The 26703-nt window shown below is 40.8% G+C and overlaps 1 protein-coding gene and 1 pseudogene across 1 annotated transcript; one reads left to right on the top strand and one right to left on the bottom strand.

Annotated features, from left to right (window-relative positions):
• Window positions 1–106: 106 nt before the first annotated feature.
• LOC133538203 (thrombospondin-type laminin G domain and EAR repeat-containing protein-like) lies at window positions 107–18562 on the top strand. Its single transcript, XM_061879596.1, has 15 exons — window positions 107–773; window positions 854–918; window positions 988–1149; window positions 1373–1605; window positions 1672–1762; window positions 1882–2035; window positions 11790–11921; window positions 12019–12136; window positions 12202–12316; window positions 14817–14997; window positions 15085–15143; window positions 15211–15387; window positions 15461–15639; window positions 15717–15818; window positions 15890–18562. Exons 1-15 carry the CDS (start codon window positions 692–694, stop codon window positions 16041–16043), a joined length of 2004 nt encoding a protein of 667 aa, XP_061735580.1. The 5' UTR covers window positions 107–691; the 3' UTR covers window positions 16044–18562.
• LOC133537846 (gamma-crystallin M2-like) overlaps window positions 17931–26703 on the bottom strand; it is a 12072-nt pseudogene continuing 3299 nt past the window's right edge.

The following is a 26703-nucleotide window of genomic DNA, read 5'->3' on the forward strand; positions in this document are numbered from 1 at the left end:
TATATATAATATATGTCATTTATTATTATTGTTTATTCTGAGCGAACTGTGGTGCTGAATTTCCCCCAGGGATCAATAAAGTATACTTTCTAAATCTATTCTATTCTATGTCAACTCCTGATCAAAATACAAGCAAAACAACAAATACGCAAACATTTAACACATTAAAAACACTGGCTTAAGAACACACGTTTGTAACACTGTATTCAAACCATTAATAACAGATTGTTAAAATAACGGATGTCCTTGAACTGCACACCATCATGGAAACACCCATCTCCTGCATCAGATTTGTTTGAAGGAGGCGGTTTTTGTACCTTTTTAGTGCCGCCCTGCTCTTTCATGTGAGTACAGGTGGAGCGAGCTTCTCTCACCTGCAGCTTGACTCCCTCTCTCTTCACTGGATTGAGCGTCACGCGGACACAAAGCTGTCAGGCGGGAAGACTGGAGAAAGGCCACTCAGTTTCTGTCCAAAGCAAACCATTTAACTCCTTACAAAACCGAGAAATGAAAGTTGACAGCGCAAATGATGAGAACACCGGAGAAGATGTCATATTTAACACTGGACCACACATGATCATGATGTTTGCAGACCTGTGTGGTACCACTGACTGATCCATAGAGGTCCGTTTCCTGTATTGTGAACAAGGAGGATTTTGGACCAACAGCCCACCAAGGTAAGCTTGCAGCGATGTTGACGTACCGTGCCTTGCTTGTCGTAGGGGCATTACTCGCCTTCGCGGGCCAAAGTCACAGTTGGAGACCCTGCACAGGTAGTACACCTCTTACGACAAATTCACATACACTCGCCTAATTTGTGTGACGTTTCAAATTCGATCTGTTCCTCAACCAGACCTACTGCCTCTTGACCTCCTGGCAAGAGTGTTGCCCCAACCAGGACAAGCCACGTCCACTCAGGTATGACACAGGTGGGTGGGGAAGAGAGGCTTCTTGGACAATTAAATGACTAATGAAGTGACCGATTAGGTGCAGGTGGTACAGTCCCGGGGGTCCAGAGGTCTTCGCTTGGCTGGTGCTATGACGACGTCGCTGAGTTTTCCTGCCTCTCAAATCTTCACCAACTGTGATTTCTTCCCTGCTGAGTACTCTTTGGTCACTACTTTCAAGATGCCCAGGCTAAAAGAGAAGGTGACCCGGATCCAGAGTACAATCTAGTTAGTCTCTCCAAGTCTGTTGTAGTGGTCTAATGTTACCTAGTCTGTTCCAATTATGTGTTTCTGTTTCCCCTTGCATGTTTTAATATTTCCTGTGCTAGTCTTTTCCAGTAACTTCCTTTGTGCTCGTCCAGCTGGTTTTCTGTCACTCTCCTGGTCTCATTGCTAATCCAAGTCAACTTTCTCTCCGCTTCCAGAGAAACGAGTACATCTTCTCTATGGTGGGGGAGAAGGCAGACCCACTGTTGCTAGGATTACGTGTTTCACAGAATGGGGTCCATTTATTGGTCAATTATCCTAGCACCGGTAGACGCAGTCGGATAAGCTTCCACGAGGTGCGTTTGGACAACAACCGCTGGCACACAATGGTGTTGGCCGTCACTGGACTGCACGTGGCTCTCACCATCGATTGTGGACTGACTCTGGAGCTGTGAGTCATGGGTCACAATGTCCGCTATGGCTGTTTTTTTTTTTAACTAAATATCTTGTTTCGCAGTACACAGGCCCATCCTTTCCCTGCCGCCTTAAGCACCAGAGGGTCCAGGGTCTTTATTGGCAACCGAAGGAGAAGAACTGGACGCTTCTCTGTGAGTCCGAGAGCTTCATACTTTGTGTCACTTTCTGTCTTCGAGCTCAACTTCCCACAATGTACCCGACCGAATAAGCTGAGTTGAAGGTCTGGAACTTCATGAGCCAATGGTTACAGGGTTTGCTACGTCAGCTGGTTCTACTGCCGGGTTCAGATGCCACTTCTAGGCTGTGTCCAAGCTCAGACCCCCACTTGGCCGAGCTTGTTGTCCCCCAGGTCCTTATGTCGACACCCCTCAGGTTGGACTGGCCTGGTCCAGTTTACCCGTACGGTGAGTACCCCAGCTTTTATGTCAGTGCTTCTCAATTATTGTCTGTGACGACCCACCTGGGGCACAACGTTTTTTAGTTTCAGTATTGCTGTCACCAAGCTGCAGACTTGCGTATCGGTCTCACATGAATACTAAAATGTAGATTTTCACACATTCTGATGTGTTGACAAAGGTGTTTTGAAGGGGAAGATTATCACCATACCTATGTAAGCGTCAATATATACCTTGATGTTGCAGTAAAAATACCATATGTTTTTTTAACCGATTTCTGAACTCTAAAAGGGTGAATTTGGCGATTTAAACGCCTTTCAATTGATGGCCTGTCGGAGCGATGACCTTTCACCCCTGTGACGTCACAACATGAAGCAAACCGCCATTTTCTCAATCTTATTATGGGGCGGCATCGTGTAGTGGGTAGAGCGTCCAGCCAGAAACCTGAGGGTTGCAGGTTCCCTTCCCACCTATTGACATCCAGAAAATTGCTGCTGTTGTGTCTTTGGGAAGGACACTTCACCCTTTGCCCCCGGTGCCGCTCACACTGGTGAATGAATGATGAATGAATGATTGGTGGTGGTCGGAGGGGCCGTAGGCGCAAACTGGCAGCCACGCTTACATCAGTCTACCCCAGGGCAGCTGTGGCTACTGATGTGGCTTACCACCACAAGGTGTGAATGTTGAGTCCCACTTCTCTGTGAGCGCTTTGACTGTTTAGAAAAGCGCGATATAAATCTAAGTTTTTGGGGGTTTTTTTTTACTACACGCACTAATTCAAATTCAAATCAGCTCTGTTATTTTCCGTTTTTTCGACTGTTTTCCCGTACCTTGGAGACATCATGCCTCGTCGGTGTGTTGTCGGAGAGTGTAACAACACGAACAGGGACGGATTCAAGTTGCACCAGTGGCCAAAAGATTCGAAAGTCCCTCGTTTGTTATGCACACTTTACCGACGACAGCTATGCTACGACAGAGATGGCAAGAATGTGTGGATATCCTGCGACACTCAAAGCAGATGCATTTCCAACAATAAAGTCAAAGAAATCTGCAATATTGGAAAATAGACCACCACTGAATCTGCCTGAGTGTGTGAGCTATTCAGGGACAACAGACCTCGGAAGCACGGCAAGTCTCCCGCAGATGACGGCAGTCTGTTCCCGCAGACGAGCGAGGTAAACACCCTGAATGTTTTGGCTAAGACGTGATTTATGCCACTTCCTTTTCTGTCTCATTGTGTCCACCAAACTTATAACGTTGTGCATGAATGCACAAAGGTGAGTTTTGTTGATGTTATTGACTTATGTGGAGTGTGCTAATCAGACATATTTGGTCACGGCATGACTGCAAGCTAATCGATGCTAACATGCTATTTAGGCTAGCTGTATGTACATATTGCATCATTATGCCTCATTTGTAGCTATATTGGCATCCAGCCTTTCCTTCCACCCACATTTAATGCCAAACAAACACAAACCAATCGTTGGTTAGAAGGCGATCGCCAAATTCATCCTCGCTTCCTCCTGTGCCGCTGTCTGTCGTGATATGGCTCAATAGCTTCAGTTTTTTCTTCAATTTCATTTTCGCTACCTGCCTCCACACACCAACCATCCATTTCAATACATGCGTAATCTGTTGAATCGCTTACGCCGATGAAATTATCGCTGTACCTTTCTGTGCTATCCGATAGCCATGTTTGTTTATGGTGGTTTCACGCTGTGACGTCACAGGATAATGGATGGGTGGATATAACGACGGTTAAAATCAGGCACATGAAGCCGTTTTTCGGGATATTGCGTGATGGTTAAAATTTTGAGGCAAACTTCGAAAAATAAAATAAGTCACTGGGAACTGATTTTTATTGGTTTTAACCCTTAAGAAATTGTGATAATGTTACCCTTTAAGTCTTGTGTAAGGACGTCTTGGTTGCAGATTGTGTGTTAAAGATGGCTCCTAGACTTGGTCATGAGGCTCCAAAAGCTCCTTCCAGAGTTAAGGTCATGGACATGATGTTTCAACAAAAGGTCTTTAAGATGCTGAGGCGAAGCCTTGAACCTTCTCAGCTGTAGATGCTGTGTGTGATACTGATCATAATCCTTCAAGGGGAAGCTCAGTTTACACTCTGCTGTGTCTATATTCTGTTTCACGCCACACAGAAGTGGACCACACGCATGCCAGGCATGCAAGGAGTCTGGACGTAAGAGGAAGGAGAAATGTCGTTCAGCACATTGTTTAAGGACACCTTGACAATAGCCAGCAAGCAGACTAGCATCTCTTCAACAAGTAGTTGGAATTTCTTTGTGAAACAAAGCCCAAGTCCATACAGACTGGGCCCCTTTCCCCCCCAATCAGAATCCCCCTCAAAGGGGCCCTTCCAAAAGCCAAGTATAGATTGAAGCATGACGTTTGTAATGGTGAAGACATCAATGTGTCTTGCATTCATGTTAGCAAAACAAGCTATCAATTAGTAGCGCTAGCTAGCGATTAGCAGCTTCAGCCCGCTCGCTTTCTTCTCCCGAAAAAGAACGGTATTACCAGAGTATGTTTTATCCATTTTGTAAATGACAGTTTTACCATCATTTTAATTTGAAACAGTATTACTAACCTCCAGGAGTTTTACCACTGTCTATCATTAATACCGATAATTGTTACATCGCTAGTGATAATAAAGGATTTTATTGACATGGTTTTCCTTCATTTGGGCATATTTCAATATAGATTATTGTGTTTTTTTATGATATTTTGTGTTAATATATGCACAGACAAGCTTATAAAACTAACTTAATGGAGAACATTGTGTTAGTTGATGTTATAGAATCCAGGGCACGTGTTCCTAAAGATTCAGAGAATCCTCTCAGAGAGTTCCTAACTTAACTTAACATTTTCTAGTACAGAGTCTTAGCTTAAGAGTGATTCCAGAACATTCTCTTAGAACTCTGATCAAGGAATGGACAGAAACTCCTATCTTTAGTGAGGTGATGTGGTTGATACCATTGCTAGGTATGAGTCCTCATTTTAAAAGCTGTGATTGGTTGATCCTAAAAGTTAGCTAAATAAATGTACTTTTGGTGATAATGGGCAAATTATGCACCCTCATATCAATCAATTTAATCATATAATATTAATCATAGAATCTAATCTTACAAAGACTGTGTAATTGTAAATATAATTTTATTAAGTACATCTATTTTAAAGGAATAGTAAGCTATACTTTGAAATTATCCTACAAAATGTGTCAAAACATAGGCCCACTTGGACAGTATTGTCATAGTGATTGTTATACTTATATGCACATTAATTTCCATGCTGGTAATTTTTGCACTTTCAGGATTTTAACTCGATTTGGTATTTACAAGGGTAAAATGGGTCAGGTTTCATCAATGTCTGTGATTGCTGACTGGCCTATAAGAAGTGATCACCATACACATGATTCCAATCCGTAGATTTTCATTAATTCACTATCATCCATTATTTGGACAATACCTTGCTTGCCTCTTCTATAGGGAACCCCTGAGTCCTCTTCACTGCTCTTAACCGAGCTCACCTTTGGATCTCTCTTTAAAGGGGAACATTATCACAATTTCAAAAGGGTTAAAAACAATAAAAATCAGATCCCAGTGGCTTGTTGTATTTTTTGAAATTTTTTTCAAAATTTTACCGGTCTCGGAATATCCCTAAATAAAGCTTTAAAGTGCCTTATTTTCGCTCTCTGCGAAGACACTGGCCATTTCCCGGTGACGTCACACAGTGCTGCCAATGTAAACAAACAATGAGAATACCACAGCAAGATATAGTGTCATTGGCTCGGATTCAAACTCGGATTTCAGCGACTTAAGCAATTCAACAGATTACGCATGTATTTAAACAGATGGTTGGAGTATGAAAATATTGAAGAAGAAACTGAAGCTATTGAGTGAATTGCTATTGACGCTATTCATAGCCATAGCATGGCCGAATAGCTGCGTTAGCATCGCCGGTTAAATGTGCGGACCAAACGATGAGGACTTTCGCATCTTATGACACTGGAGCAACTTAAATCCGTCGATTGGTAAGTGTTTTTTTCGCATTAAATGTGGGTGGGAGGAAACGTAATATAGTTGCAAATACATCTACAGGTTATCCATACATCTCTGTACCATGTCTGCTTTAGCACCGCCGGTAAATAGCATGTTAGCATCAATTAGCGTAGCATGTTAGCATCGATTAGCTGGCAGTCAACATCAACAAAACTCACCTTTGTGATTTCGTTGACTATCGTTGCAAATGCATCTCCAGGTTATCCATACATCTCTGTGCATTGTCTGCCTTAGCAACGCCGGTAAAATGTGGAGAAACTCCAGCACATTCAATGGGGGTCTGGCGGCAGACACTTTGGCATCTTCGGGCCAGTGGTGCAACTTGAATCCCTCCCTGTTAGTGTTGTTACACCCTCCGACAACACGCCGTCGAGGCATGATGTCTCCAAGGTTCCAAAAAATAGTCAAAAAAATGGAAAATAACAGAGCTGAGACCCGGTGTTTGTAATGTGTTGAAAATGAAAAGGGCGGGTGTTTTACCTCGGCGATGTCACATTCTGACGTCATCGCTTCCAGCGCGGTTAACAGAAAGGCGTTTAATTCGCCAAAATTCACCCATTTAGAGTTCGGAAATCGGTTAAAAAAATAGATGGTCTTTTTTCTGCACCATCAAGGTATATATTGACGCTTACATAGGTCTGGTGATAATGTTCCCCTTTGAGATCTAGGATTCTTTAGAAATAGCTTTTATCGTTACTAGGACATCCATCCATCCATTTTCTACTGCTTATTCCCTTTTGGGGTCGCGGGGGGCGCTGGCGCCTATCTCAGCTACAATCGGGCGGAAGGCGGGGTACACCCTGGACAAGTCGCCACCTCATCGCCAATTTTAGTGTTGCCAATCAACCTATCCCCAGGTGCATGTCTTTGGAGGTGGGAGGAAGCCGGAGTACCCGGAGGGAACCCACGCATTCACGGGGAGAACATGCAAACTCCACACAGAAAGATCCCGGGCCTGGATTTGAACCCAGGACTGCAGGACCTTCGTATTGTGAGGCAGACGCACTAACCCCTCTTCCACCGTGAAGCCCTAGGACATACTCTTCCTTTTTAGGGGAAGTTCTAAGAAAACATTTTGATTCTAAGAATTTTTTAATCTTTAGGAATACGGACCCAAGTTAATACCGCCATTATTTTACTTTGAAGCTTACTTAGCACTGAACAGGAAGCTACTGTGTGCACAAACAGTAGTTATGCTGCTGTTGTCGTTTCAAGCTGCTTAGCGATAATGCTGAAACTGACAGTACTACATAACATACACATAAATAGACAAAACATTTTCTAGAAATGTTGCCTTTGGCTCGCCTTGACAACAATGTTTTGATATCTGCTTGATGAGTCTGTGAATAAAGTAAGCACGATCAACTAAGCACATCTAGTTGTACTAGGACTGGGCGATACTGACCAAAACTGATGTCCCCATGTTCTTAGGCCCAATGGCGACTGGTATACCCTATGCCAGTGGTTCTCAACCTTTTTTCAGTGATGTACCCCCCCTGTGAAATTTTTTTTAATTCAAGTACCCCCTAATCAGAGCAAAGCATTTTCGGTTAAAAAAAAGAGATAAAGAAGTAAAATACAGCACTACGTCATCAGTTTCTGATTTATTAAATTGTATAACAGTGCAAAATATTGCTCATTTGTAGTTGTCTTTCTTGAACTTTTTGGAAAAAAAGATATACAAATAACTAAAAAGTTGTTGAAAAATAAACAAGTGATTTAATTATAAATACAAATTTATACACATAGAAATAATCATCAAATGAAAGGGCCCTCTTTGGGGATTGTGATAGAGAGCCATCTGGATTCATGAACTTAATTGTAAACATTTCTTCACAAAAAAAAAAGAAATCTTTAGTATCAATATTTATGGAACATGTCCTAAAAAAATCTAGCTGTCAACACTGAATATTGCATTGTTGCATTTCTTTTCACAGTTTATGAACTTACATTCATATTTTGTTGAAGTATTATTCCATAAAGGATTTTTGATTGTTGCTATTTTTAGAATATTTAAAAAAAAATCTCACGTACCCCTAGGCATACCTTCAAGTACCCCTATTGGTACACGTACCCCCATTTGAGAACCACTGCCCTCTACTGTGCCCTTCAGGCGCTGAGAAGTGCAGACTATAACAAAGGCACATTAAAAGATACCAGTATGAAAAACCGAGAGTTAAATTTACACAATTGACCAGTTGTAAAGCTTTTGGTGGGCTTGGTTTGCCGAAATTAAAACTATACTCCTGGGCTGCTCAATTACATGGGGCAGTGGAATGGACAAGCCAAGGTAAATAAACAAGATGGTCGACATTAGAACAAAGTTCATGTCCCGAATCTTCTCTGTAAGCTTTAAAGTTTTGCTCAAAATAGATGTGGTTTAAATATAACATTTCATACACATGGATGACGTGCACCCAAAAAGTGGTCAGTACCATTATGAAAAAAAAGATCAACGCCACTCAGTCGATATCCAGAGCCACACAAATATCTGGTATTACTGACTTTTTACATGGGCCAATGTATACTAAGTTCCGACAATGGGGAAGTAAGGGCCTTAAGTTTATACATGATCTGTTCTTAGAGTGATTCTTGATATAATTTAGCCAAATTCAGGAGATGTTTAGTGTGAATACAACAGACTGTTTTAGGTTTCTACAGCTAAGAAGATAATTATTGTTGCCTTTGAAGGAGAGTCCTCCTTCAAAGGCAACCCCCGATTTGGAACGTTTTTTCATGAGGGCCTTGCAGGAATGAAAATGTGAAAAGTGTCATATCTATAAAAGTACAGTGGGGCAAAAAAGTATTTAGTCAGCCACCGATTGTGCAAGTTCTCCCACTTAAAATGATGACAGAGGTCTGTAAATTTTCATCATAGGTACACTTCAACTGTGAAAGACAGAATGTGAAATACAAAACCAGGAATTCACGTTGTAGGAATTTTAAAGAATGTATTTGTAAATTATGGTTGAAAATAAGTATTTGGTCACTTCAAACGGAATATCTCTGGCTCTCACAGACCTGTAACTTCTTCTTTGAGGAAGCTCTTCTGTCCTCTACTTGTTACCTGTATTAATGGCACTTGTTTGAACTCGTTATCTGTATAAAAGACACCTGTCCACAGCCTCAAACAGTCAGACTCCAAACTCGACTTTGGCCAAGACCAAAGAGCTGTCGAAGGACACCAGGAAAATAATTGTAGACCTGCACCAGACTGGGAAGAGTGAATCTACAATAGGCAAGCAGTTTGGTGTGAAAAAATCAACTGTGGGAGCCATTATCAGAAAATGGAAGACATACAAGACCACTGATAATCTCCCTCGATCTGGGGCTCCACGCAAGATCTCATTCCGTGGGGTCAAAATGATCATGAGAACGGTGAGCAAATATCCCAGAACCACATGGGGGGACCTGGTGAATGACCTGCAGAGAGCGGGGACCAAAGTAACAAAGGTTACCATCAGTAACACACTACGCCGACACGGAATCAAATCCTGCAGTGCCAGACGTGTCCCCCTGCTTAAGCCAGTGCATGTCCAGGCCTGTCTGAAGTTTGCCAGAGAACACATGGATGATACAGCAGAGGATTGGGAGAATGTCATGTGGTCAGATGAAACCAAAATATAACTTTTTGGTATAAACTCAACTCGTCGTGTTTGGAGGAAGAAGAATACTGAGTTGCATCCCAAGAACACCACACCTACTGTGAAGCATGGAGGTGGAAACATCATGTTTTGGGGCTGTTTTTCTGCTAAGGGGACAGGACGATTGATCCGTGTTAAGGAAAGAATGAATGGGGCCATGTATCCTGAGATTTTGAGCCAAAACCTCCTTCCATCAGTGAGAGCTTTGAATGGTTGACCAAATACTTATTTTCCACCATAATTTACAAATAAATTCTTTAAAATTCCTACAATGTGAATTCCTGGATTTTTTTAACATTCTGTCTCTCACAGTTGAAGTGTACCTATGATGAAAATTACAGACCTCTGTCATCATTTTAAGTGGGAGAACTTCACAATCGGTGGCTGACTAAATATTTTTTTGCCCCACTGTAGTTGAAGTCAATTTTGTCGGGCAGTGCTCCTGTTGTGAAAGAAAAGTAGGAAGGAACTAGAAATGATTGTTGTGATTGGAGAAAGGGTAGAGGGAGCAAATCTGTGAAAAAGGTAAAAAAACTGACCAGCAGTCCAATGTGAAAAAAACAAAACAATTGTAGGGTCAATGTAAGATTTTTTAAAACATTGTTACTGTTTTCAAAATTCGACAATTTGAAAATTAACATTGGCTGGAGGCAGTGTGGAAAGATAGGATACCACACCCACATCTTTTGGTACTGCCCAAAACTCAAAACATTTTGAGAAGGAATTGGGGTGGAACTCTCTAAAATTCTCCACATACATATTGACCAGGATTCCCTGATCTTTATGTTGGGAGCACTCCTTGAAGACTACATGAGTAAAGACAAATTGTACCTTTTGAGGGTCCTTGTGGTTATTGCAAAAACAAAATTATAACTGTATACTGGTTTAAAAAACTACCCGTTACAGTAGGACAATGGAAATAAAGAATTGTTAAGGTGTACACGGTGGAGATAACAACAGCAAAACTGACTCTCACTATTGATTTGTTTAAAAAAAAAAATGCAACAAGTTGATAACCAACCAGCATTTGACATTGTAGTGTTTTGTAAGATTTAAGTGGGTTTGGCCACCATATGTACACCATGGAATGTGTGAATATATACAGTTGCGATCAAAAGTTTACATACACCTGTAAAGAAGAAAATGTCATGGCTGTCTTGAGTTTCCAATAATTTCTGCAATTGTTATTTTTTATGATACAGTGATTGGAGCACATACTTGTTGGTCACAAACAGCATTCATGAAGTTTGGTTCTTTTATGAATTTATTGTGGGTCCACTGAAAATGTGACCAAATCTGCTGGGTCAAAAGTATACATACAGCAATGTTAATATTTGGTTACATGTCCCTTGGCGAGTTTCACTGCAATAACGCGGTTTTGGTAGCCATCCACAAGCTTCTGGTTGAATTTTTGACCACTCCTCATGACAAAATTGGTGCAGTTCAGCTAAATTTGTTGTTTTTCTGACATGGACTTGTTTCTTCAGTATTGTCCATACATTAAAGTCAGGACTTTGGGAAGGCCATTCTAAAACCTTAATTTTAGCCTGATTTAGCCATTCGTGTTAGTATTATGCTCTGGGCCTGTTTTGTTGCCAATGAAACTGGTGCTTTACAGAGAGTAAATGGGACAAACACCAATCATTTTATTCGGGCTGGTAAAAATGTTTTATTACATAAACTTTGTAATTGTAAAAAATATAGACAATTGTCAAACAAATGTGTTCTATTAAACCAGTATTGGCAACATGAGCTAGCATGTTGTGTTCTTGTTATATTTTTTTGCTTTAAAAAATGTTACTTTGAGGAAGTTCCAAACAGCACTTTTACTGTAATTCTGGAATAACGCCCAGCCCTAAGTTGTACTTTACCAACATGTATGTGTGCAACTCCGACTCACAAATCCCCGTTGAATGAGAGTTAAGTGCAGACGCTCTAGGCAATGAGCTAAAAGGCCTGAGCTGTCAGCTCATTGCCACACTAGCTGACATCCTCTACACCTGTCTGAAAGTGTTCAATGATGAAACTGTGTTTGATTTTTAGAGGCGGGGGCGACAGTGACGTCAGGGAGTCGTCCGCCATGTTCCCGAGCAGAAGAAGGTCAGCTGTGGTTTGATGTCCCGAGGAAAAGTGTCCTCATGTGTAATGGCGTTACCTGGAAAAGCTTTTTCGGTGGTGCGTACCATCAAGGAAGCAACGTACCTTGATCACCATGAAATAGTCTAGGACATTGTGACTCTATCGCTTGAGAATCAAGCATGCATGTCCGCAGTTTCTGAGCGTTTGGACTACGTGGAGGATTTCCAAGACTTGTTCACATTCTCCGAAACCTTCGACATTGAAGTCTTCTCCATACCATCTGCAGGCCTCTTCTTGGCTGCTGCCAACAGGCGAGAATACTGTTAATGGCTGTTCCTGTGACCAGCGCTGTGAACTTGTGTTTTTCTTTCCACAGGGACTCTGGGCCCGGCTCGGGTATCTACAGGTGGACCAACGGGTCTTTTGGGCTTTACCAGAACATCAGCACTCAGGAGGCTCGAGCTTGGAAACATTTCAGCATCAACGGTCAGGTGAGCCACCATCTTCCATGCCGTTTCCGAGGTTAACATTCAGTGTGCCAGAATTTTGCAATGTCACAGTCGTGCCATTTCATGCAAATTCAACCAGTTTACGCTAATCAGGCCTCGTAGCTTTGTCCAATGCTCGCAACGACTTGTCTGGACATTTTGGCCAATCTAATTTGCCTTTGACAGGGGATTAAACAAAAGCATGCCAGAGATTTCAAATCAAATCCTATGTTTGTTTCTTGTGTAGACCAAGCAGGAGTGGCAACGTGTAACAATTTATCAATTTTTTATTTGCTTGAACAGTAATATTTTAGTCCTCCTGCTTACCTTTGACCTACACATTTGCTTCCTGTCTATGGCCCCAAGCTTTCTGGGTAATGTAGTATATTAACATTCACTCATATATTCATATATAAAATTCATATATTTATTAAGCATTCAGTTATCTAGGGTATGACAGTTAAGAACTTTTTTCCATTGGCATTGCTGATCGAGGGCTGCAAAATTTTGAGAAAAAAACCTAATTGCGATTTTTTTCTGAAATAGCGAATTGATTTGCAATTTTTTTTATTTTATACATACATGAATAAGACTGTAAAAATACCGTGAAAAAAGACATGTTACTTTTAGATTGTCGATGAACACATTCTTGTCTTAAGGTCCCACACATTAGAACAATATGCCATAATTTAATTTCAAAATTATTTGGCTTTATGCAGACACTCTCAGAGCTTTTGTCTACATCATGCTCTTAAACTGAAGAAATAACCAATATAAACAATACAGTGATTAAAATGTAATATAATCATAGTATATAATCATAATGCTGTTTAAAAGGATATACACTTTTATTTCTCATTACTGTAGAATTGTTTACCATTGTACTGTAATTGGAAGGTAAATAACTTTCCTCTAAATAAAGAAAGAAAAAATAACATGGATTCTCATTTCTGTAAGCAAACAATTAACTTAAATATTTAATTATAAAAATGTGTCGGATGGTCTTATTTTGTTTCCATCATGTGATCTTGGCATTCTCATTTGTCTGTGTTGTAAGGATCATACTGCCCATACAAAATGAAGCTGAAATATTACCACAACGGGACATTTGGCTCTGTAATGTTTTTTGCTCAAAAAGGTTCATTATGTCCTCATTCTTATACGTTTCAAATGTTCTTTTAGTCAGACAATATTTTTGGTGTACTGGATGGAATTTTTACCTGACATATTTTGACTGTCACATGCAGTCTTTTTCAGAAGGGTCACCTGACCACTGTGATGTGTTGCTTATCAGCTGTTCTTATAAGCGTGGCCAACAATTCTGATTGGCAACTATGTCGCTCAAAAGCCAGAGATGGCGGAGGAGAAAAAAAACTTTTAGTGCTAATTAGAACCTCAATGTCGATTAATCATGCTGACCTAGCAAAGAGGCAGCATTTGTATGTTAGAGATGTTGAAGTGTGATGATAATCTCTCAGCATCCTCTAATTTACCAACAAAAATTACTGCTAAAGATTCACTTTCAACAGTTCACAAATGCTACTACCGCACGGGGGGTGAATGTGTTGTAGCATAAATGAATGTTTAAGATGGACAAACACTTTTGAAGTGTAAAACATACACAGAGAATGTCTCAGACTTGTGTACGACAGAACAGACAACAAAACAATAAAGAATCCTTTATTACTGTTATTATTATTATTTTTAGTTATAATTCACTATAACAATACAGTAATTTGATGATGAACTCTGAGTATGTGCTTTTGCTGTCATCTAGTGTCTTTTTCAAAGCCTATTATAAAACAAGTTTAACATCAGTACAGTATTTGTTTTCCAAGTTTTGTTGACATGCTGTGCTTTTTGAGGTTCAGGTTAGAATGAACACTTTGAACATTGATAACAAATTCATCAAATTAAAAGTAAATTTAATGATATTGAACAAAATGAGCCTCAAAACGTTTGCAACTTTCCCAAAAAAAGCCCGCAAAATCCTGGAGGGACGGACCATATCCTCGGTTAAATAATTTAAACATTACCTTCTCCTCAATGACAAACGTCACCTTGTCCGCCTTACCTCATAAATTGTCAAACGCTAACACTAGCTAAAGGCATGCTGCTAACCTCAATTCTCCTGAAGGCAGCAGGTGTGACTTTGCTACAAAATGAAGGAATGCTTTTTACATGAAGATAACAAAGGATGTTGAGGTGGAGTTTTGTTGGCAGCCTCAGCCTTTGAGCAGCCTGAACGTTGGTGTGTCCTTTCTCCCGCCATTGTACCGCCGCCACCTGAGCACACATACACTGACAATGTCGACATTGCGTCACATTGTGTCCCGATTGGCTGCTCTGATAGCGTTGAACCCTTGTTTTCAGGCGTGAATAGAACAGATGAGGCAGGACCCTCCCGTGTGTCAACCAGAGACGCGGCACAGTGTTCTTGTATGCGCCTGTGTCAACAGTGACGTTTGTCAGCAGGTGAACACCCCGTTTTCTCCGCCCTTAGTCTTTCCTCGTGGTGGCCAACTCAAGGGAGGTGGAGCCGGAGCTGTCCGTGATCTATCGGTGGAATGGGCGGCGGGGGCGTTTTGTGCGCCATCAGACATTGGAGACCCACGCAGCTGTTGACTGGGAGGCCTTTCACATGCACAACCACAGCTTTCTGGTGGTAGCCAATCACAGACGAGGTCAACAAGAAGTAGATAACCTGTCAAACTATTGAACTGTTGGGTCCGGCAATGACATGAAAACAAATGTCTCCATGCAATCCGCAGCCAGAGACTCAAATCACAACATCAACAGTGTCATCTACAGGTGGAACCCAAAGTCCAAGGTAGGGTTTATCCGGATCTACTCTATACTTTCCTTTGCTGCTTTCTTTTCTGACGTTTTTCTGTCAGCTCTTTGAGGTCAACCAGACCCTTTCCACGTCAGGAGCGTACGACTGGGAGTTCTTCACCATCGGACCGTACCACTTCCTCGTGGTCGCCAACACTTTCAATGGTCAGACCACCGCCATTCTCTCCACCATTTACGTCTGGCTGGACGGATGTTTCCAGTCATTCCAGAACATCCCGGTCAGTGCTGGATTGTTCTGTTCATGGTCATGACTTCCCATATTTACCTTTGACCTTCTTGTTCTCGCTGCAGACGCTGGGTGCTACAGACTGGGAGACATTTGAGATAGACGGCAGGTTCTTCCTGGCTGTTGCCAATAGTCAGAAGGTGTCCGTGCGCAGCCCGAGTCTCTACAGCATCAACTCCACCGTGTATGAGCTCAGCACCATCAGCTGGACCTTCATTCGCTTCCAAGATATCCTCACCCACAGGTGTGTGGTAAAATTTCCTAGGAACTTTTTTTTACATTTCTTGAATACTTATAACATGCAGCCCTGGTTCTTCTCAGCGCACTGGACTGGGAGTTCTTCACTGTGGGACAGGAGAAGTTCTTGGTAGTGGCCAACTCTCATGATGGCAGGTCATACACTTTGAACAGCGTAGTCTACAGGTGACTGCTTCCTGTTTGTTGTTTGCCACGGAAGCCCCTCTGTCCTGGTCTTCATATATCTGTGGTTGCAGGTGGCAGGGCTTTGAGGGATTTGTTCCTGTCCACAGCCTACTCACGTTCGGCTGCAGGGATTGGGAACACTTCATTACAGACAGAGGCTCATTCTTGGTCTACTCCAGTGCCACCTCCAGGCTCAGCAAGGTGTTCAAACTCAGGACTTACTGACTCCCTCCTGATCTTGAGAACTCGTCCCAGACCATCCATCCGTCTTCGACAGCTTGTCCTGTACAGGGTTGCAGGTGACCTTTCCTAGCGCACTGTTATCCAAAGGCGGACTACGCCCTAGACTGGATGCCAGTCTGTCAGGGAACATGTAGAGACAGACAACCATTCACACTTTCAGTCACAGAGTCTGAGAAGGAACTGATCCTACTACTCTATCAGTGACAATTTCCAGCTCTCACTCAAAACCAATATAAGCGCTAAGCTATCCCCGGTTATCTCACTTTTGAACATGCCTAAAACATTGTAGCTAATGCCTGGATTATATCCTCTCTGGCGCCGTCTTCATCTTTTTACATATTTTATCAGGGTTGAGAGAGTGTCGTGCAATTGTTCACCAAAACCCTCTGTTTTCTGGAGAGTTTGGTGAGCAACCATGACACTCGTCACCTGTTTAGCTTGTTAGCTACCTTCGTCATAAGCAATTAGTAGTTATTAAATATTAATGGAGAATTTTATTGGAGTGAGAACTAATTGATATGTTACAACTGTCACTTCCGTTGCAGATGTTAACCCAAAATTGAAGGACAAGGCGTTTGCAAAGTTGAGCCACTTCCCCTGTGAACGAGTCACACAGGAAATATTGTTCTAAACGCCGACCGATAACAGAGACACGGTTATATATTTTTTTGAGGTGCTTGTCAATCTACTCAGGAGGGTTTAGTAGGGAGCGTATTAGCACAAACCAGTTTAAGCTTGAATTTGTGTTATTGGTAAATAGTAACATTTTTCAGACCACAAACTGCCTTTTAGCAATGCTAAGAGCTCACTAGTAGCAGCAATAACTATTTATATCTATATATATATTTTAGCTAGAAGGTAAGATGTTAATTTGTGTCTTTATTATGAAAGCTTTTTTTGATACGAATTTTGTGAAATTAATTTTAAAATTAATTACTAGAATGTGTGTATTTAAAAATTCAATGTACAAAACTTCACGGTTTTAAAATTCAGTGTAAAAAAAAATCACGGAAAAACAATTCAGTGTTGAAAAATGTGTTCCTTTAAAACGCAAGATCCACTTCCAGTAAATTACAACTGAAGCAATCGGTCCTGTCTCAAAACCCGCCAATGTCACGTGACATCGGTTTTAAGAAGAGGCAGGTTTTGCAGTGCTATATGCCGTGAAAGTTGCTATGCATTAGTGAAAAGAATTCCAAGACTCCGCAAAAAAAGATAAAAGCTGATCGCATGATGGTACAAACACTCACACAATAATGACTGATACTAAAACTTTATAACAGACCGTCTTAAAAACGGAGTGAATTTCATTTTTTTACTGAATGTACACAAAAATACAGCGTGTGGGATTTACAATATTATCTATGAACAATAAAACACTAAATATTGAAAATATATATACGTTGCCCTTCTACTGCAGTCCACCTCCTTGAGCGACATCTTTTGTAATCGAGCAAGAAAAATAAACACGGCGAAACATAAACCCAAAGGGTCAAATAATACATCCACATACTTGATATGTCACTTTTCTGCAGAACTTTATTGTAGACATCTGTCCTCGTTTGACACTCGCGTCTCAGGCTTGTGACTGTGTAAACCAGCCGCGCCTCCTCTGTCCCATGGTTCGTTTGCATGGAGAATAGCCTCCTATGGTTACCGTAGTAACCCGTATGTCACTCAAAAGTGCAGAGTAGTAACCCGTATGTCACTCAAAAGTGCAGATTCTAACCACTGGAATCATTTCTATTGTTTGGAAACATCCGGCAGGCCATGTTGAAATGTTTATGATCTTGTATTATTCCCAAGTAGCCCAGGTAACTGCTTTTTTAATGCTTTTTTTGTAAGTCCTGTGTTGTGTGACATCAAACCTTACACCTCATTGGCTGCTTCTGAGACAAGATCAATAGATTCAGTCTTAATTTGCCGGAAGTTGGTCTTGCGTTTTGAAGCAGCAAATTTTTTTAGCTTTGAATTTTTTTACACTGCATTTTTAAAAAGACTCATTTTGCAAAAAAAAAAGTTTCCAGGAAATTGTTAGTATTATTTGATGTTAAAAAAAAAATATTGCAAAGAAATTCAGTGTCAAAACAACCTTTCTCAATAAAGACACATGTTAACCTTCAATGAAGGGCTGTGATGCTGATTATGGAACTAGGATGCTAATGCTGCATCCACAAAACTACCTCCCACCAAGTGTCGGACAAACTTAATTTATTTTCATAATGTGTAAAATCAGTTACTAATGTACAAAACATACATTAAATAAATGTTTATTATTTATTTAATACTGTATACTCAACACATCATGGAGTCATAATGTGTAAAATCCATTACTAATGTAAAAAACATACATTAAATAAATGTTTATTGTTTATATTATACTGTATACTCAACACATCATGGAGTGTTATTCTCTTTTTCTGTATTCGCTAAGCCTGTTTTGTTAAGAAATGTTTATCTTATACTCTGCCTTCAATGGAATTGAAATGTTTCAAAATTGACTACGTTTACTGCAGCCTCTCATTTTTTTTCTTACCTTTCCATCTTTTATTTTGTCCATATATATATATATATATATATATATATATATATATATATATATATATATATATATATATATAGGCTTCACGGTGGAAGAGGGGTTAGTGCGTCTGCCTCACAATACGAAGGTCCTGCAGTCCTGGGTTCAAATCCAGGCTCGGGATCTTTCTGTGTGGAGTTTGCATGTTCTCCCCGTGAATGCGTGGGTTCCCTCCGGGTACTCCGGCTTCCTCCCACTTCCAAAGACATGCACCGGGGGATAGGTTGATTGGCAACACTAAATTGGCCCTAGTGTGTGAATGTGAGTGTGAATGTTGTCTGTCTATCTGTATTGGCCCTGCGATGAGGTGGCGACTTGTCCAGGGTGTACCCCGCCTTCCGCCCGATTGTGGCTGAGATAGGCGCCTGCGCCCCCCGCGACCCCGAAAGGGAATAAGCGGTAGAAAATGGATGGATGGATATATATACATATATATATATATTTTTTTTTTTTTTGATTTATTTATTTATTTTTTAAAATAAAAATGAAGAAAAAATTATTCTGCGGCCCGGTACCTGGCCCCAGCCCGGTGGTTGGGGACCACTAACGTAGAGGACCCAGTGGCCGTGGCTCACGTAGGAGGAGAAAATGTCCTTATTCTGGAAGCGCTCCATGACGCTGGGACAGTTGTCTGCCAGGTCCATCATCTGACCCCCAAACTCGATGCGCTCAAACAGACGCATGTTGATGCATCCTGTGTCCTGGGGGGCAATATAAACATGATTAATGTGATATTTTGCAGTAAAAATTTGCAGGAAGGACGGGGCGATATTTGTTTTGTTGCTAGTGAAAAGTCATTATGTAATGTTTTATATTCATAATTGGAAAATGGTAAGAAAAAATGTTTTGGTTATTTACAGCAGCAACAAAACCAGTGTTGTAAAAGCAGCAAGTTGCAAACTACCTCGTCAGAATAAACAGCACTGAAGACAACAGCTACTGTTATCTTGTGGTGGTGTTTAGAATGCAACCATGTCACGTGACCTCAAGCTCATCTCCTGTTTCGCTGTTGCTCTTCAGCGCCTTAGCTTAAAGTAGGGATGGGCGATACCACACTTTTAGGATTCGATACGATACCGATACTTTTTCTTACATTTTCATCGATACCGATACTAATACCGATACCATTAATTTATTATTGGCAATTTTTGTCAGTCAAAAATATTATTACTATTGTTATTATTTAAGACAAATCACAAGACAAATACAGACCATTTATACCACATTTATTATGGTCAATATAAAATAAAAGTAAAATAAATAACATAAATATGAAAAATAAATTAAATATAAACAAAAATATACACATTTTCACTTTTCTTTTTTCCCAAAAAAAAGTTTGGTAGAAAAAGCTTAAAAAAATTATTTATAACAATGTTATGTTTCAAACTTCTTTGTGGAAGTAAACTTATAACACTTCTCTGAAGCAAAGTCAATAATTTCCTTATCACAATAAACTAGGATTTTCTTAACCTATAAACCTGCATACGAAAGACAGTTCCCTGAGAAAATGAACTTGGAAAAATTATCTACAAAAATGTCTGACACCATCACACCTTTAGTGTACTCGAGATATGTCATCACACGTCACACTTTACTGAAGTAACATGTTCACGTTTTCTGCTTTGATACGATTACGCCTCTGGCTGATTATTTCTCCGGCCTTAGAGAAGAGTCTCTCTGCTGGAACAGACGTTGCAATAGTTCCAAGGTATTTTTTTGCAACTTTGTTCAGCATTGGGAATGTGTTTTCATTTTTTTTCCACCAAACCAAAGGGTCCTCAATCCTTGGGATCACCTTTTCCTCCATGTATCTTCTCATTTCAACATACGCATCTGTGTTTGCTGTGCGATTGCTCTGAAAAGCCAGAACATGACTGTCAAACTCCTGCCATATTCCCTTGGATGATGAGCACTCAGCAGGTGACTCTTGTGTCACAGTTGATGCAGTCGCGTCGGCCTCATGTCTTGTTGACTGTGTTTCAGCGCAGGCCAGGGCTTGCATTTCTGTGATGATCCGTGATTTAATCATATCCACATTTGCAGAATCACTGAACACAATGTTTTTGAAGCGAATGTCCAAAAAGGTGCTGGCTGCAAGAGTGTGGTTGTGTTCAATGTTTTGGAACCTTCGCTTGCATTGTGCAGCAAGGTGTGAAGCCAGACTGTTACCCTGGTCAGCAGATGTGGTTACTTTCTGGAGAAGAAGACAGACCAGAGGTATGACTTTGGGAATCGTGACATACTGCTCTGCTGAAACCTCCTTGGTGGCCTCTTCAAAAGGCCTGAGGACATCACTGGTCTGCCTGATGTGGGACCATTCTTCATGACATAGGCACATGTTGTTTCTTCCGAGAAGACAAAGTGTTGTTGTGATGGCTTGTTGTTGCTCATACAGTCTGTCAATCATGTACAACACAGAGTTCCATCTAGTATCTACTGCTTGGATTAGTTTATGCTGTGGTAAATTCAACTGATTTTGTACTTCTTTTAGCTTGTCAATTGCTCTGGTGCTGTGATGGAAGAACCGAACAATGGCACTGCATTTCTCAAAGCTGGACTCAAGACTTGTGTCAGCCTTAATGGAGTCCTTCAGAATGAGGTTGAGTGTGTGAGAAAAACAAGGAATATGTTTCCAACAAGTTTTACGCACAGCAGAGACCATATTGGCTCCATTGTCTGTAACAACCGCATGAACCTTACTGGTGATGCCCCATTCATCAGTTGTTTTTTTGAGGAGTTCAGATATATTGTCTGCTGTGTGCTGCACAGCTACATGGATTGTTGGAAGGTTGCAAGACTGCATCTGCCAGTCTTTGTCAATAAAATGTCCTGACAGAGTCAAATAACCTTCAGTGGTTCTTGCAGTCCACATGTCGGTTGTTAAAACCAAACTGATTGCATGGAGTCCTTTACTGTTTTTTGTGCATGCTCGTACAGTTTGGGAATTTCACCTGTCATCATGGATTTCCGACTAGGGATCTGGTATCGAGGATCTACCACCTTCATAAAATGCCGGAAACCTTGGTCCTGTACTATTGAAATGGGTTGCAAGTCCTTCACAATCATTTTGGCAAGGCTTGTTGTGATCTCACGTGCTCTATGAGACTCATCTGAAAAGAATAACATTTTCATGTCACAATAGGGAAGATAAAATGTATTTGTTATAAAAGATATTAAGGATTTAATGAGATATTAGGGCTTTCCAATTAACTGTAGAATCCGAATCGCAAGAAGCTGCAGTTATTTTTTAAAGTTTGTGATATAATTAGCAATTAATGAAATATAAAATAGGGTAATGTTTTCGAAATGGAAAAAATCATGTTACAGATTAAAACCTAAATCACATTCAATCATATATTTCAAGATTTTCTTGGAAAAAAATAAAACTGTAATGCAAAGATGAAGAATCTCCAAATTTTATCCCTTTCTTATCATGTTTTAAATAATCAAGCAATTTTCAACTAACAGTAAATTCCCCTGTGTGGAAATTATTTGAATTTAGGATAATCATTAAAAAAAAATATTCAGTAAACATTACTAAAAATAACAAATAACAATGCCTGTTTTAAGTCAACAATTGGACAACACTGGATATAATTTCCCCCTTCACCTGAAGTGTATGTTATTAGTAGATTGTGATCGGAATATTTATAGACTTTATCACTACACTGTCAAAGGTCGGACACTAACTAGGCTACCTGGATACAATTGGCTTTTTTGCAGACTTTCGTGCAGGGTCTTCTGCCGGGCTGCGGGTGGCGGTGCAGGGTCTTTCACAGCAGCGTGAGCCTGTCTTTTTACCAGCTCACTGTGGCTCTCGGGATGTGTGGTCTTCATATGTTTAAATAAATTGCTGGTGTTGCTGCTGTGTGGCACTTGTTTGTCACACAGTTCGCACCGTGCCGTGGCTTTGTCTACTGGTGAAAAGTAACACCACACCACGCTTCGTTTCTTGTCTCCCATTATCGCGTCTCTCGCTTTTCCATTCCTCCGGCTCCCGCATCTGTGGCCGCGCTGACCTCCTGGCCTGGCTGCATCGCTGTCGGCTGGCTGTGTGTGTGTTGCACGTTGACGACGCTCATCGCTGTCTCCTGTGACGTGACTGGGCCAGCTCTATACTCTGCCAGGTACAGGGGTGTCCCAGCACATAGTAAGTTAAGTAAGTGATCAAAAACATCTGAAAGTGATGCTTGCACCCCCCACACGCCGTTTTTTGGTTTATATCGATACTTTTTTCAGAAAAGTGATGCCAAATGAGTAGCGTGTGAGTATCGATATATCGATACCACAGGATCGATACGCACACCCCTAGCTTAAAGTAACGCAGGCGGAAGTAATCAGGGGCTTGTTTGGTTGATGACAAACAAAATTGAAACTTGCATCTTAATTATACAGACGACGCATAAACCGACTCAGCGGTAAGATTCTTATATATTTTAACAAACGTTATTCAATTACTAATATCTACTAGTTCAGTGAAAAAAACTTGGTGAAAAAGTTGATTGTTTGGCGGCGACGCTCCACGTCAGGTACTCCATTACAGAAATGTGTTTTCCCACACTTTTGTTTGTTAAGCTATTCCGTGATTCATTTCAAAATGTGCCTACTACTTAATATTTTATAGTATAACACCTTTTATACAGAGGTGGGTAGTAACGCGCTACATTTACTCCTTTACATCTACTTGAGTAACTTTTGGGATAAATTGTACTTCTAAGAGTAGTTTTAATGCAACATACTTTTACTTTTACTTGAGTATATTTATAGAGAAGCAAAGCTACTTTTACTACGCTCCATTTATCTACATTCAGCTTGCTACTCGCTACTGATTGTTATCGATCTGTTAATGCACACTTTGTTTGTTTTGGTTTGTCAGACAGACCTTGAAAGTAGGATCTATCACATGCCTTCGTTTCACCAATCAAACAGAGCCTGGCGGTCACATAATTAACTGCACATTTTTTTAATTTATTTTTTTTATGAACCTTTATTTAAAATTTCAACATTTACAAACAGTTGAAAATAACAAAGTAAGTACAAACCAGTATAAAAACTGTACAAAACAGCGCCAGGTGTTTGTAAATTCAAAGTAACCAAAATAGAATGCAAAAAAAAAAATATTTATATATATATACATATATAAAATAAACAAAGTGCAAAGCAATAAACTCAATCTCAGTAAATAACTTAAATTTGGAACACAGCATCATCGTTTTCACAGCTTTTTGGTTGTTAAAGGTAGAGTGTTTTAATGTAGAGTTCTTAATCTTTTTTTAGAGGCAAAAAAAAAAAACAGGTCGGGTATTGAGAAACTTACATTTATGAATATAAAACTTAGCCAATAGTATAATGAGGTTGCAAAGGTAAAATTCATTTTCAATTTTTTTTCAATGCAGTGTAAAACTAAATATATATTATTTAATATATATTATTGTTCTAGTTGCTTAAGAGATATTCCTGGCTCTGAATTTGTTCATTGCTATTTTTATGTTTTTGTGCATTACTTGTTGCCGTCATCATTAAACGAAGAGGTTACTTGCTCATCAGTTACTCAGTACTTGAGTAGTTATTTCACAACATACTTTTTACTTTTACTCAAGTAAATATTTGGGGTACTACTCCTTACTTTTACTTGAGTAATGAATCTTTAAAGTTAACATTACTCCTTCTTGAGTACAATTTCTGGCTACTCTAGCCACCTCTGCTTTTATATCGGCATCATCGTCATTTGGATAATTATTTTCCTTACTGCGTATTTGCGATGTCTGTTTGATAGGAAATGTCAACCGGAAGTGACGCTGCGTAGTTGATGACTGAAGTACTTACGATCATGAACAAAATCGATACATTATAACTATCTTTTATTGAATTGCTTTGTAAAATATTCTGTATCTATCTTGGTTTACTGAAAACATTTAAAAACATCCACACAGGAAAAGTCTATTATAGAATAAGGGGTAAATTAATTATTAAAATATACTAATATATCAAATCAAATCAACTTTATTTATAAAGCACATTTAAAATTGACCACAGTGCTGTACAATGGACAGGTTAAAAGATAATACGAGGACCGAGCAAACAACACAAGACAAACAGAACATGATAAAAAATAGATAAATAAAACATAAAAACATAAAAACAGGTTCACAGCAGGTGTATAATGGGGCGCCATTGCAGGATGGATATCACTTAGTGTTAAAAGCCAAGGAATAAAAGTATGTTTTTAAGAGAGATTATATGGAATATACGCAAGCAATGTAACAAAATTGATAAGAGGAATTGAGAACACTGAATGTGTAAAAACTTGATAAACCTTTTTGTTTTGGAGGGGTCACTGTGTTGATACATGATTGATGTGATCCTTTTCGTGATTAGTAACTTGAGTTAATACATCCATCCATTTCTACCGCTTGTCCCTTTCGGGGTCGTGGGGGTAGTAGCTGGAGCCTATCTCAGCTGCATTCGGGTGTAAGGCGGGGTACACCCTGAACAAGTCGTCACCTCATCGCAGGTTCAACACAGATAGACAACATTCATACTCACATTCACACACTAGGGCCAATTTAGTGTTGCCAATCAACCTATCCCCAGGCCCATGTCTTTGGAGGTGGGAGGAAGCCGGAGTACCCCGAGGGAACCCACGCAGTCACTGGAAGAACATGCAAACTCCACATAGAAAGATCCCAAGCCCTGGAGATGGCGCCAGTGTGTGCTATGGCCCTGCCGTCTATCGCTGTCAGTTCTGTTTGTTTTTGTGCTGTTCACGTTTTTTGTTGTCCCTGTCGACTCACTGTTTGTGTATGATCGCCAAACGCTGTTGGATCTGTGTCCCTCTCACACGGACATGATCAACTTCGACGTTGGTTTTTCGACGTCCAAGTCAGCGTTCTCACCTGGCCGGATTCCTCATTTCCTTTTTCGCCCACTGGCTCCTCCCCCCCGGCGAAAGCGCCACCGGCGTCGCGGCAAACGTGGCGGCCAGCTGGTGAGAGTTAGGGCACTCCTGGCCCGCCTTTCCGTGGCTTCCCGAAGGAGGTATGGTCCGGTACCTGGTCTCTTCCTGCACCCGCGTTCGCTGGATCCCCCCGGGTCCTGGATTGTGCCTGTTGTCGGTCTGCAGAGGGAAGCTCGCCCGCCTCGCTCCAGCTGGCCCCGCCCCCGGAGACGCGGCATGAATTCCCGCCACCTGCGGGCTCTGTGTCGGGCCCCACCTGGATTAGCAGCGGCCTTGGACGCGCCGGCCCCCGTTAAGTTCAGTCTTGTTAACGCAAGATCCTTGACCAACAAAACATTTATCCTGAAGGATTTATTCGTCTCCCACGGACTGGACCTCCTCTGTTTGACAGAAACCTGGCTGAGAGTCGGTGAGTCCGCCGCTCTTAATGAACTTCTGCCTCCGTGTTCCTATTTTAATTCTCCGCGGTCGTCCGGCAGAAAAGGAGGAGGATTAGCAGTCGTTTTTAAAAATGACTTTAAATGCCGTCAGATCCGCCTGCAATCCTCCTTTTCAAGCTTCGAACTATGCATGTTTGAACTGGGTCTTTCTGATGTCGTCCTGTGTGTTGTCGTATATCGACCACCCAAGTACCACAAATACTTTATAAATGACTTTTCTGAATTTCTGGCCGAAATCCTGCCCAAATATGATCGTGTCTTAATTGTTGGTGATTTTAATATTCACACCTGCTGCCCAGACGAACCATTATCCAGGAGCTTCCTGAATGTCATTGACTCTTTTAACTTTGTACAGTCTGTGTGTGGTTCTACACACGAACGCGGGCATACACTAGACCTCGTACTGTCTTATGGTTTTATTGTTGACAATGTTGTTATTGGTGATGCGGTGTTCAGTGATCACAGTCCTGTTATGTTTAATGTAACTTTTGAACCTGATGTAAAGCCGCTTGCCGTGCGTCATGCGCGTGTTATTAGATCTGACACCGCAGCCGCCTTTTCTCCTTTGTTTACTGAGTACATGCAGAGTATATCACACCCTGCAGACCGTGAACAATTGATGGACTCTTTTCTTTCGACATGTTCTAAGATTCTGGATAG

This window comes from Nerophis ophidion, linkage group LG19 (genome assembly GCF_033978795.1).
Source record: "Nerophis ophidion isolate RoL-2023_Sa linkage group LG19, RoL_Noph_v1.0, whole genome shotgun sequence".
In the NCBI taxonomy this organism is placed as follows: Eukaryota; Metazoa; Chordata; class Actinopteri; order Syngnathiformes; family Syngnathidae; genus Nerophis; species Nerophis ophidion.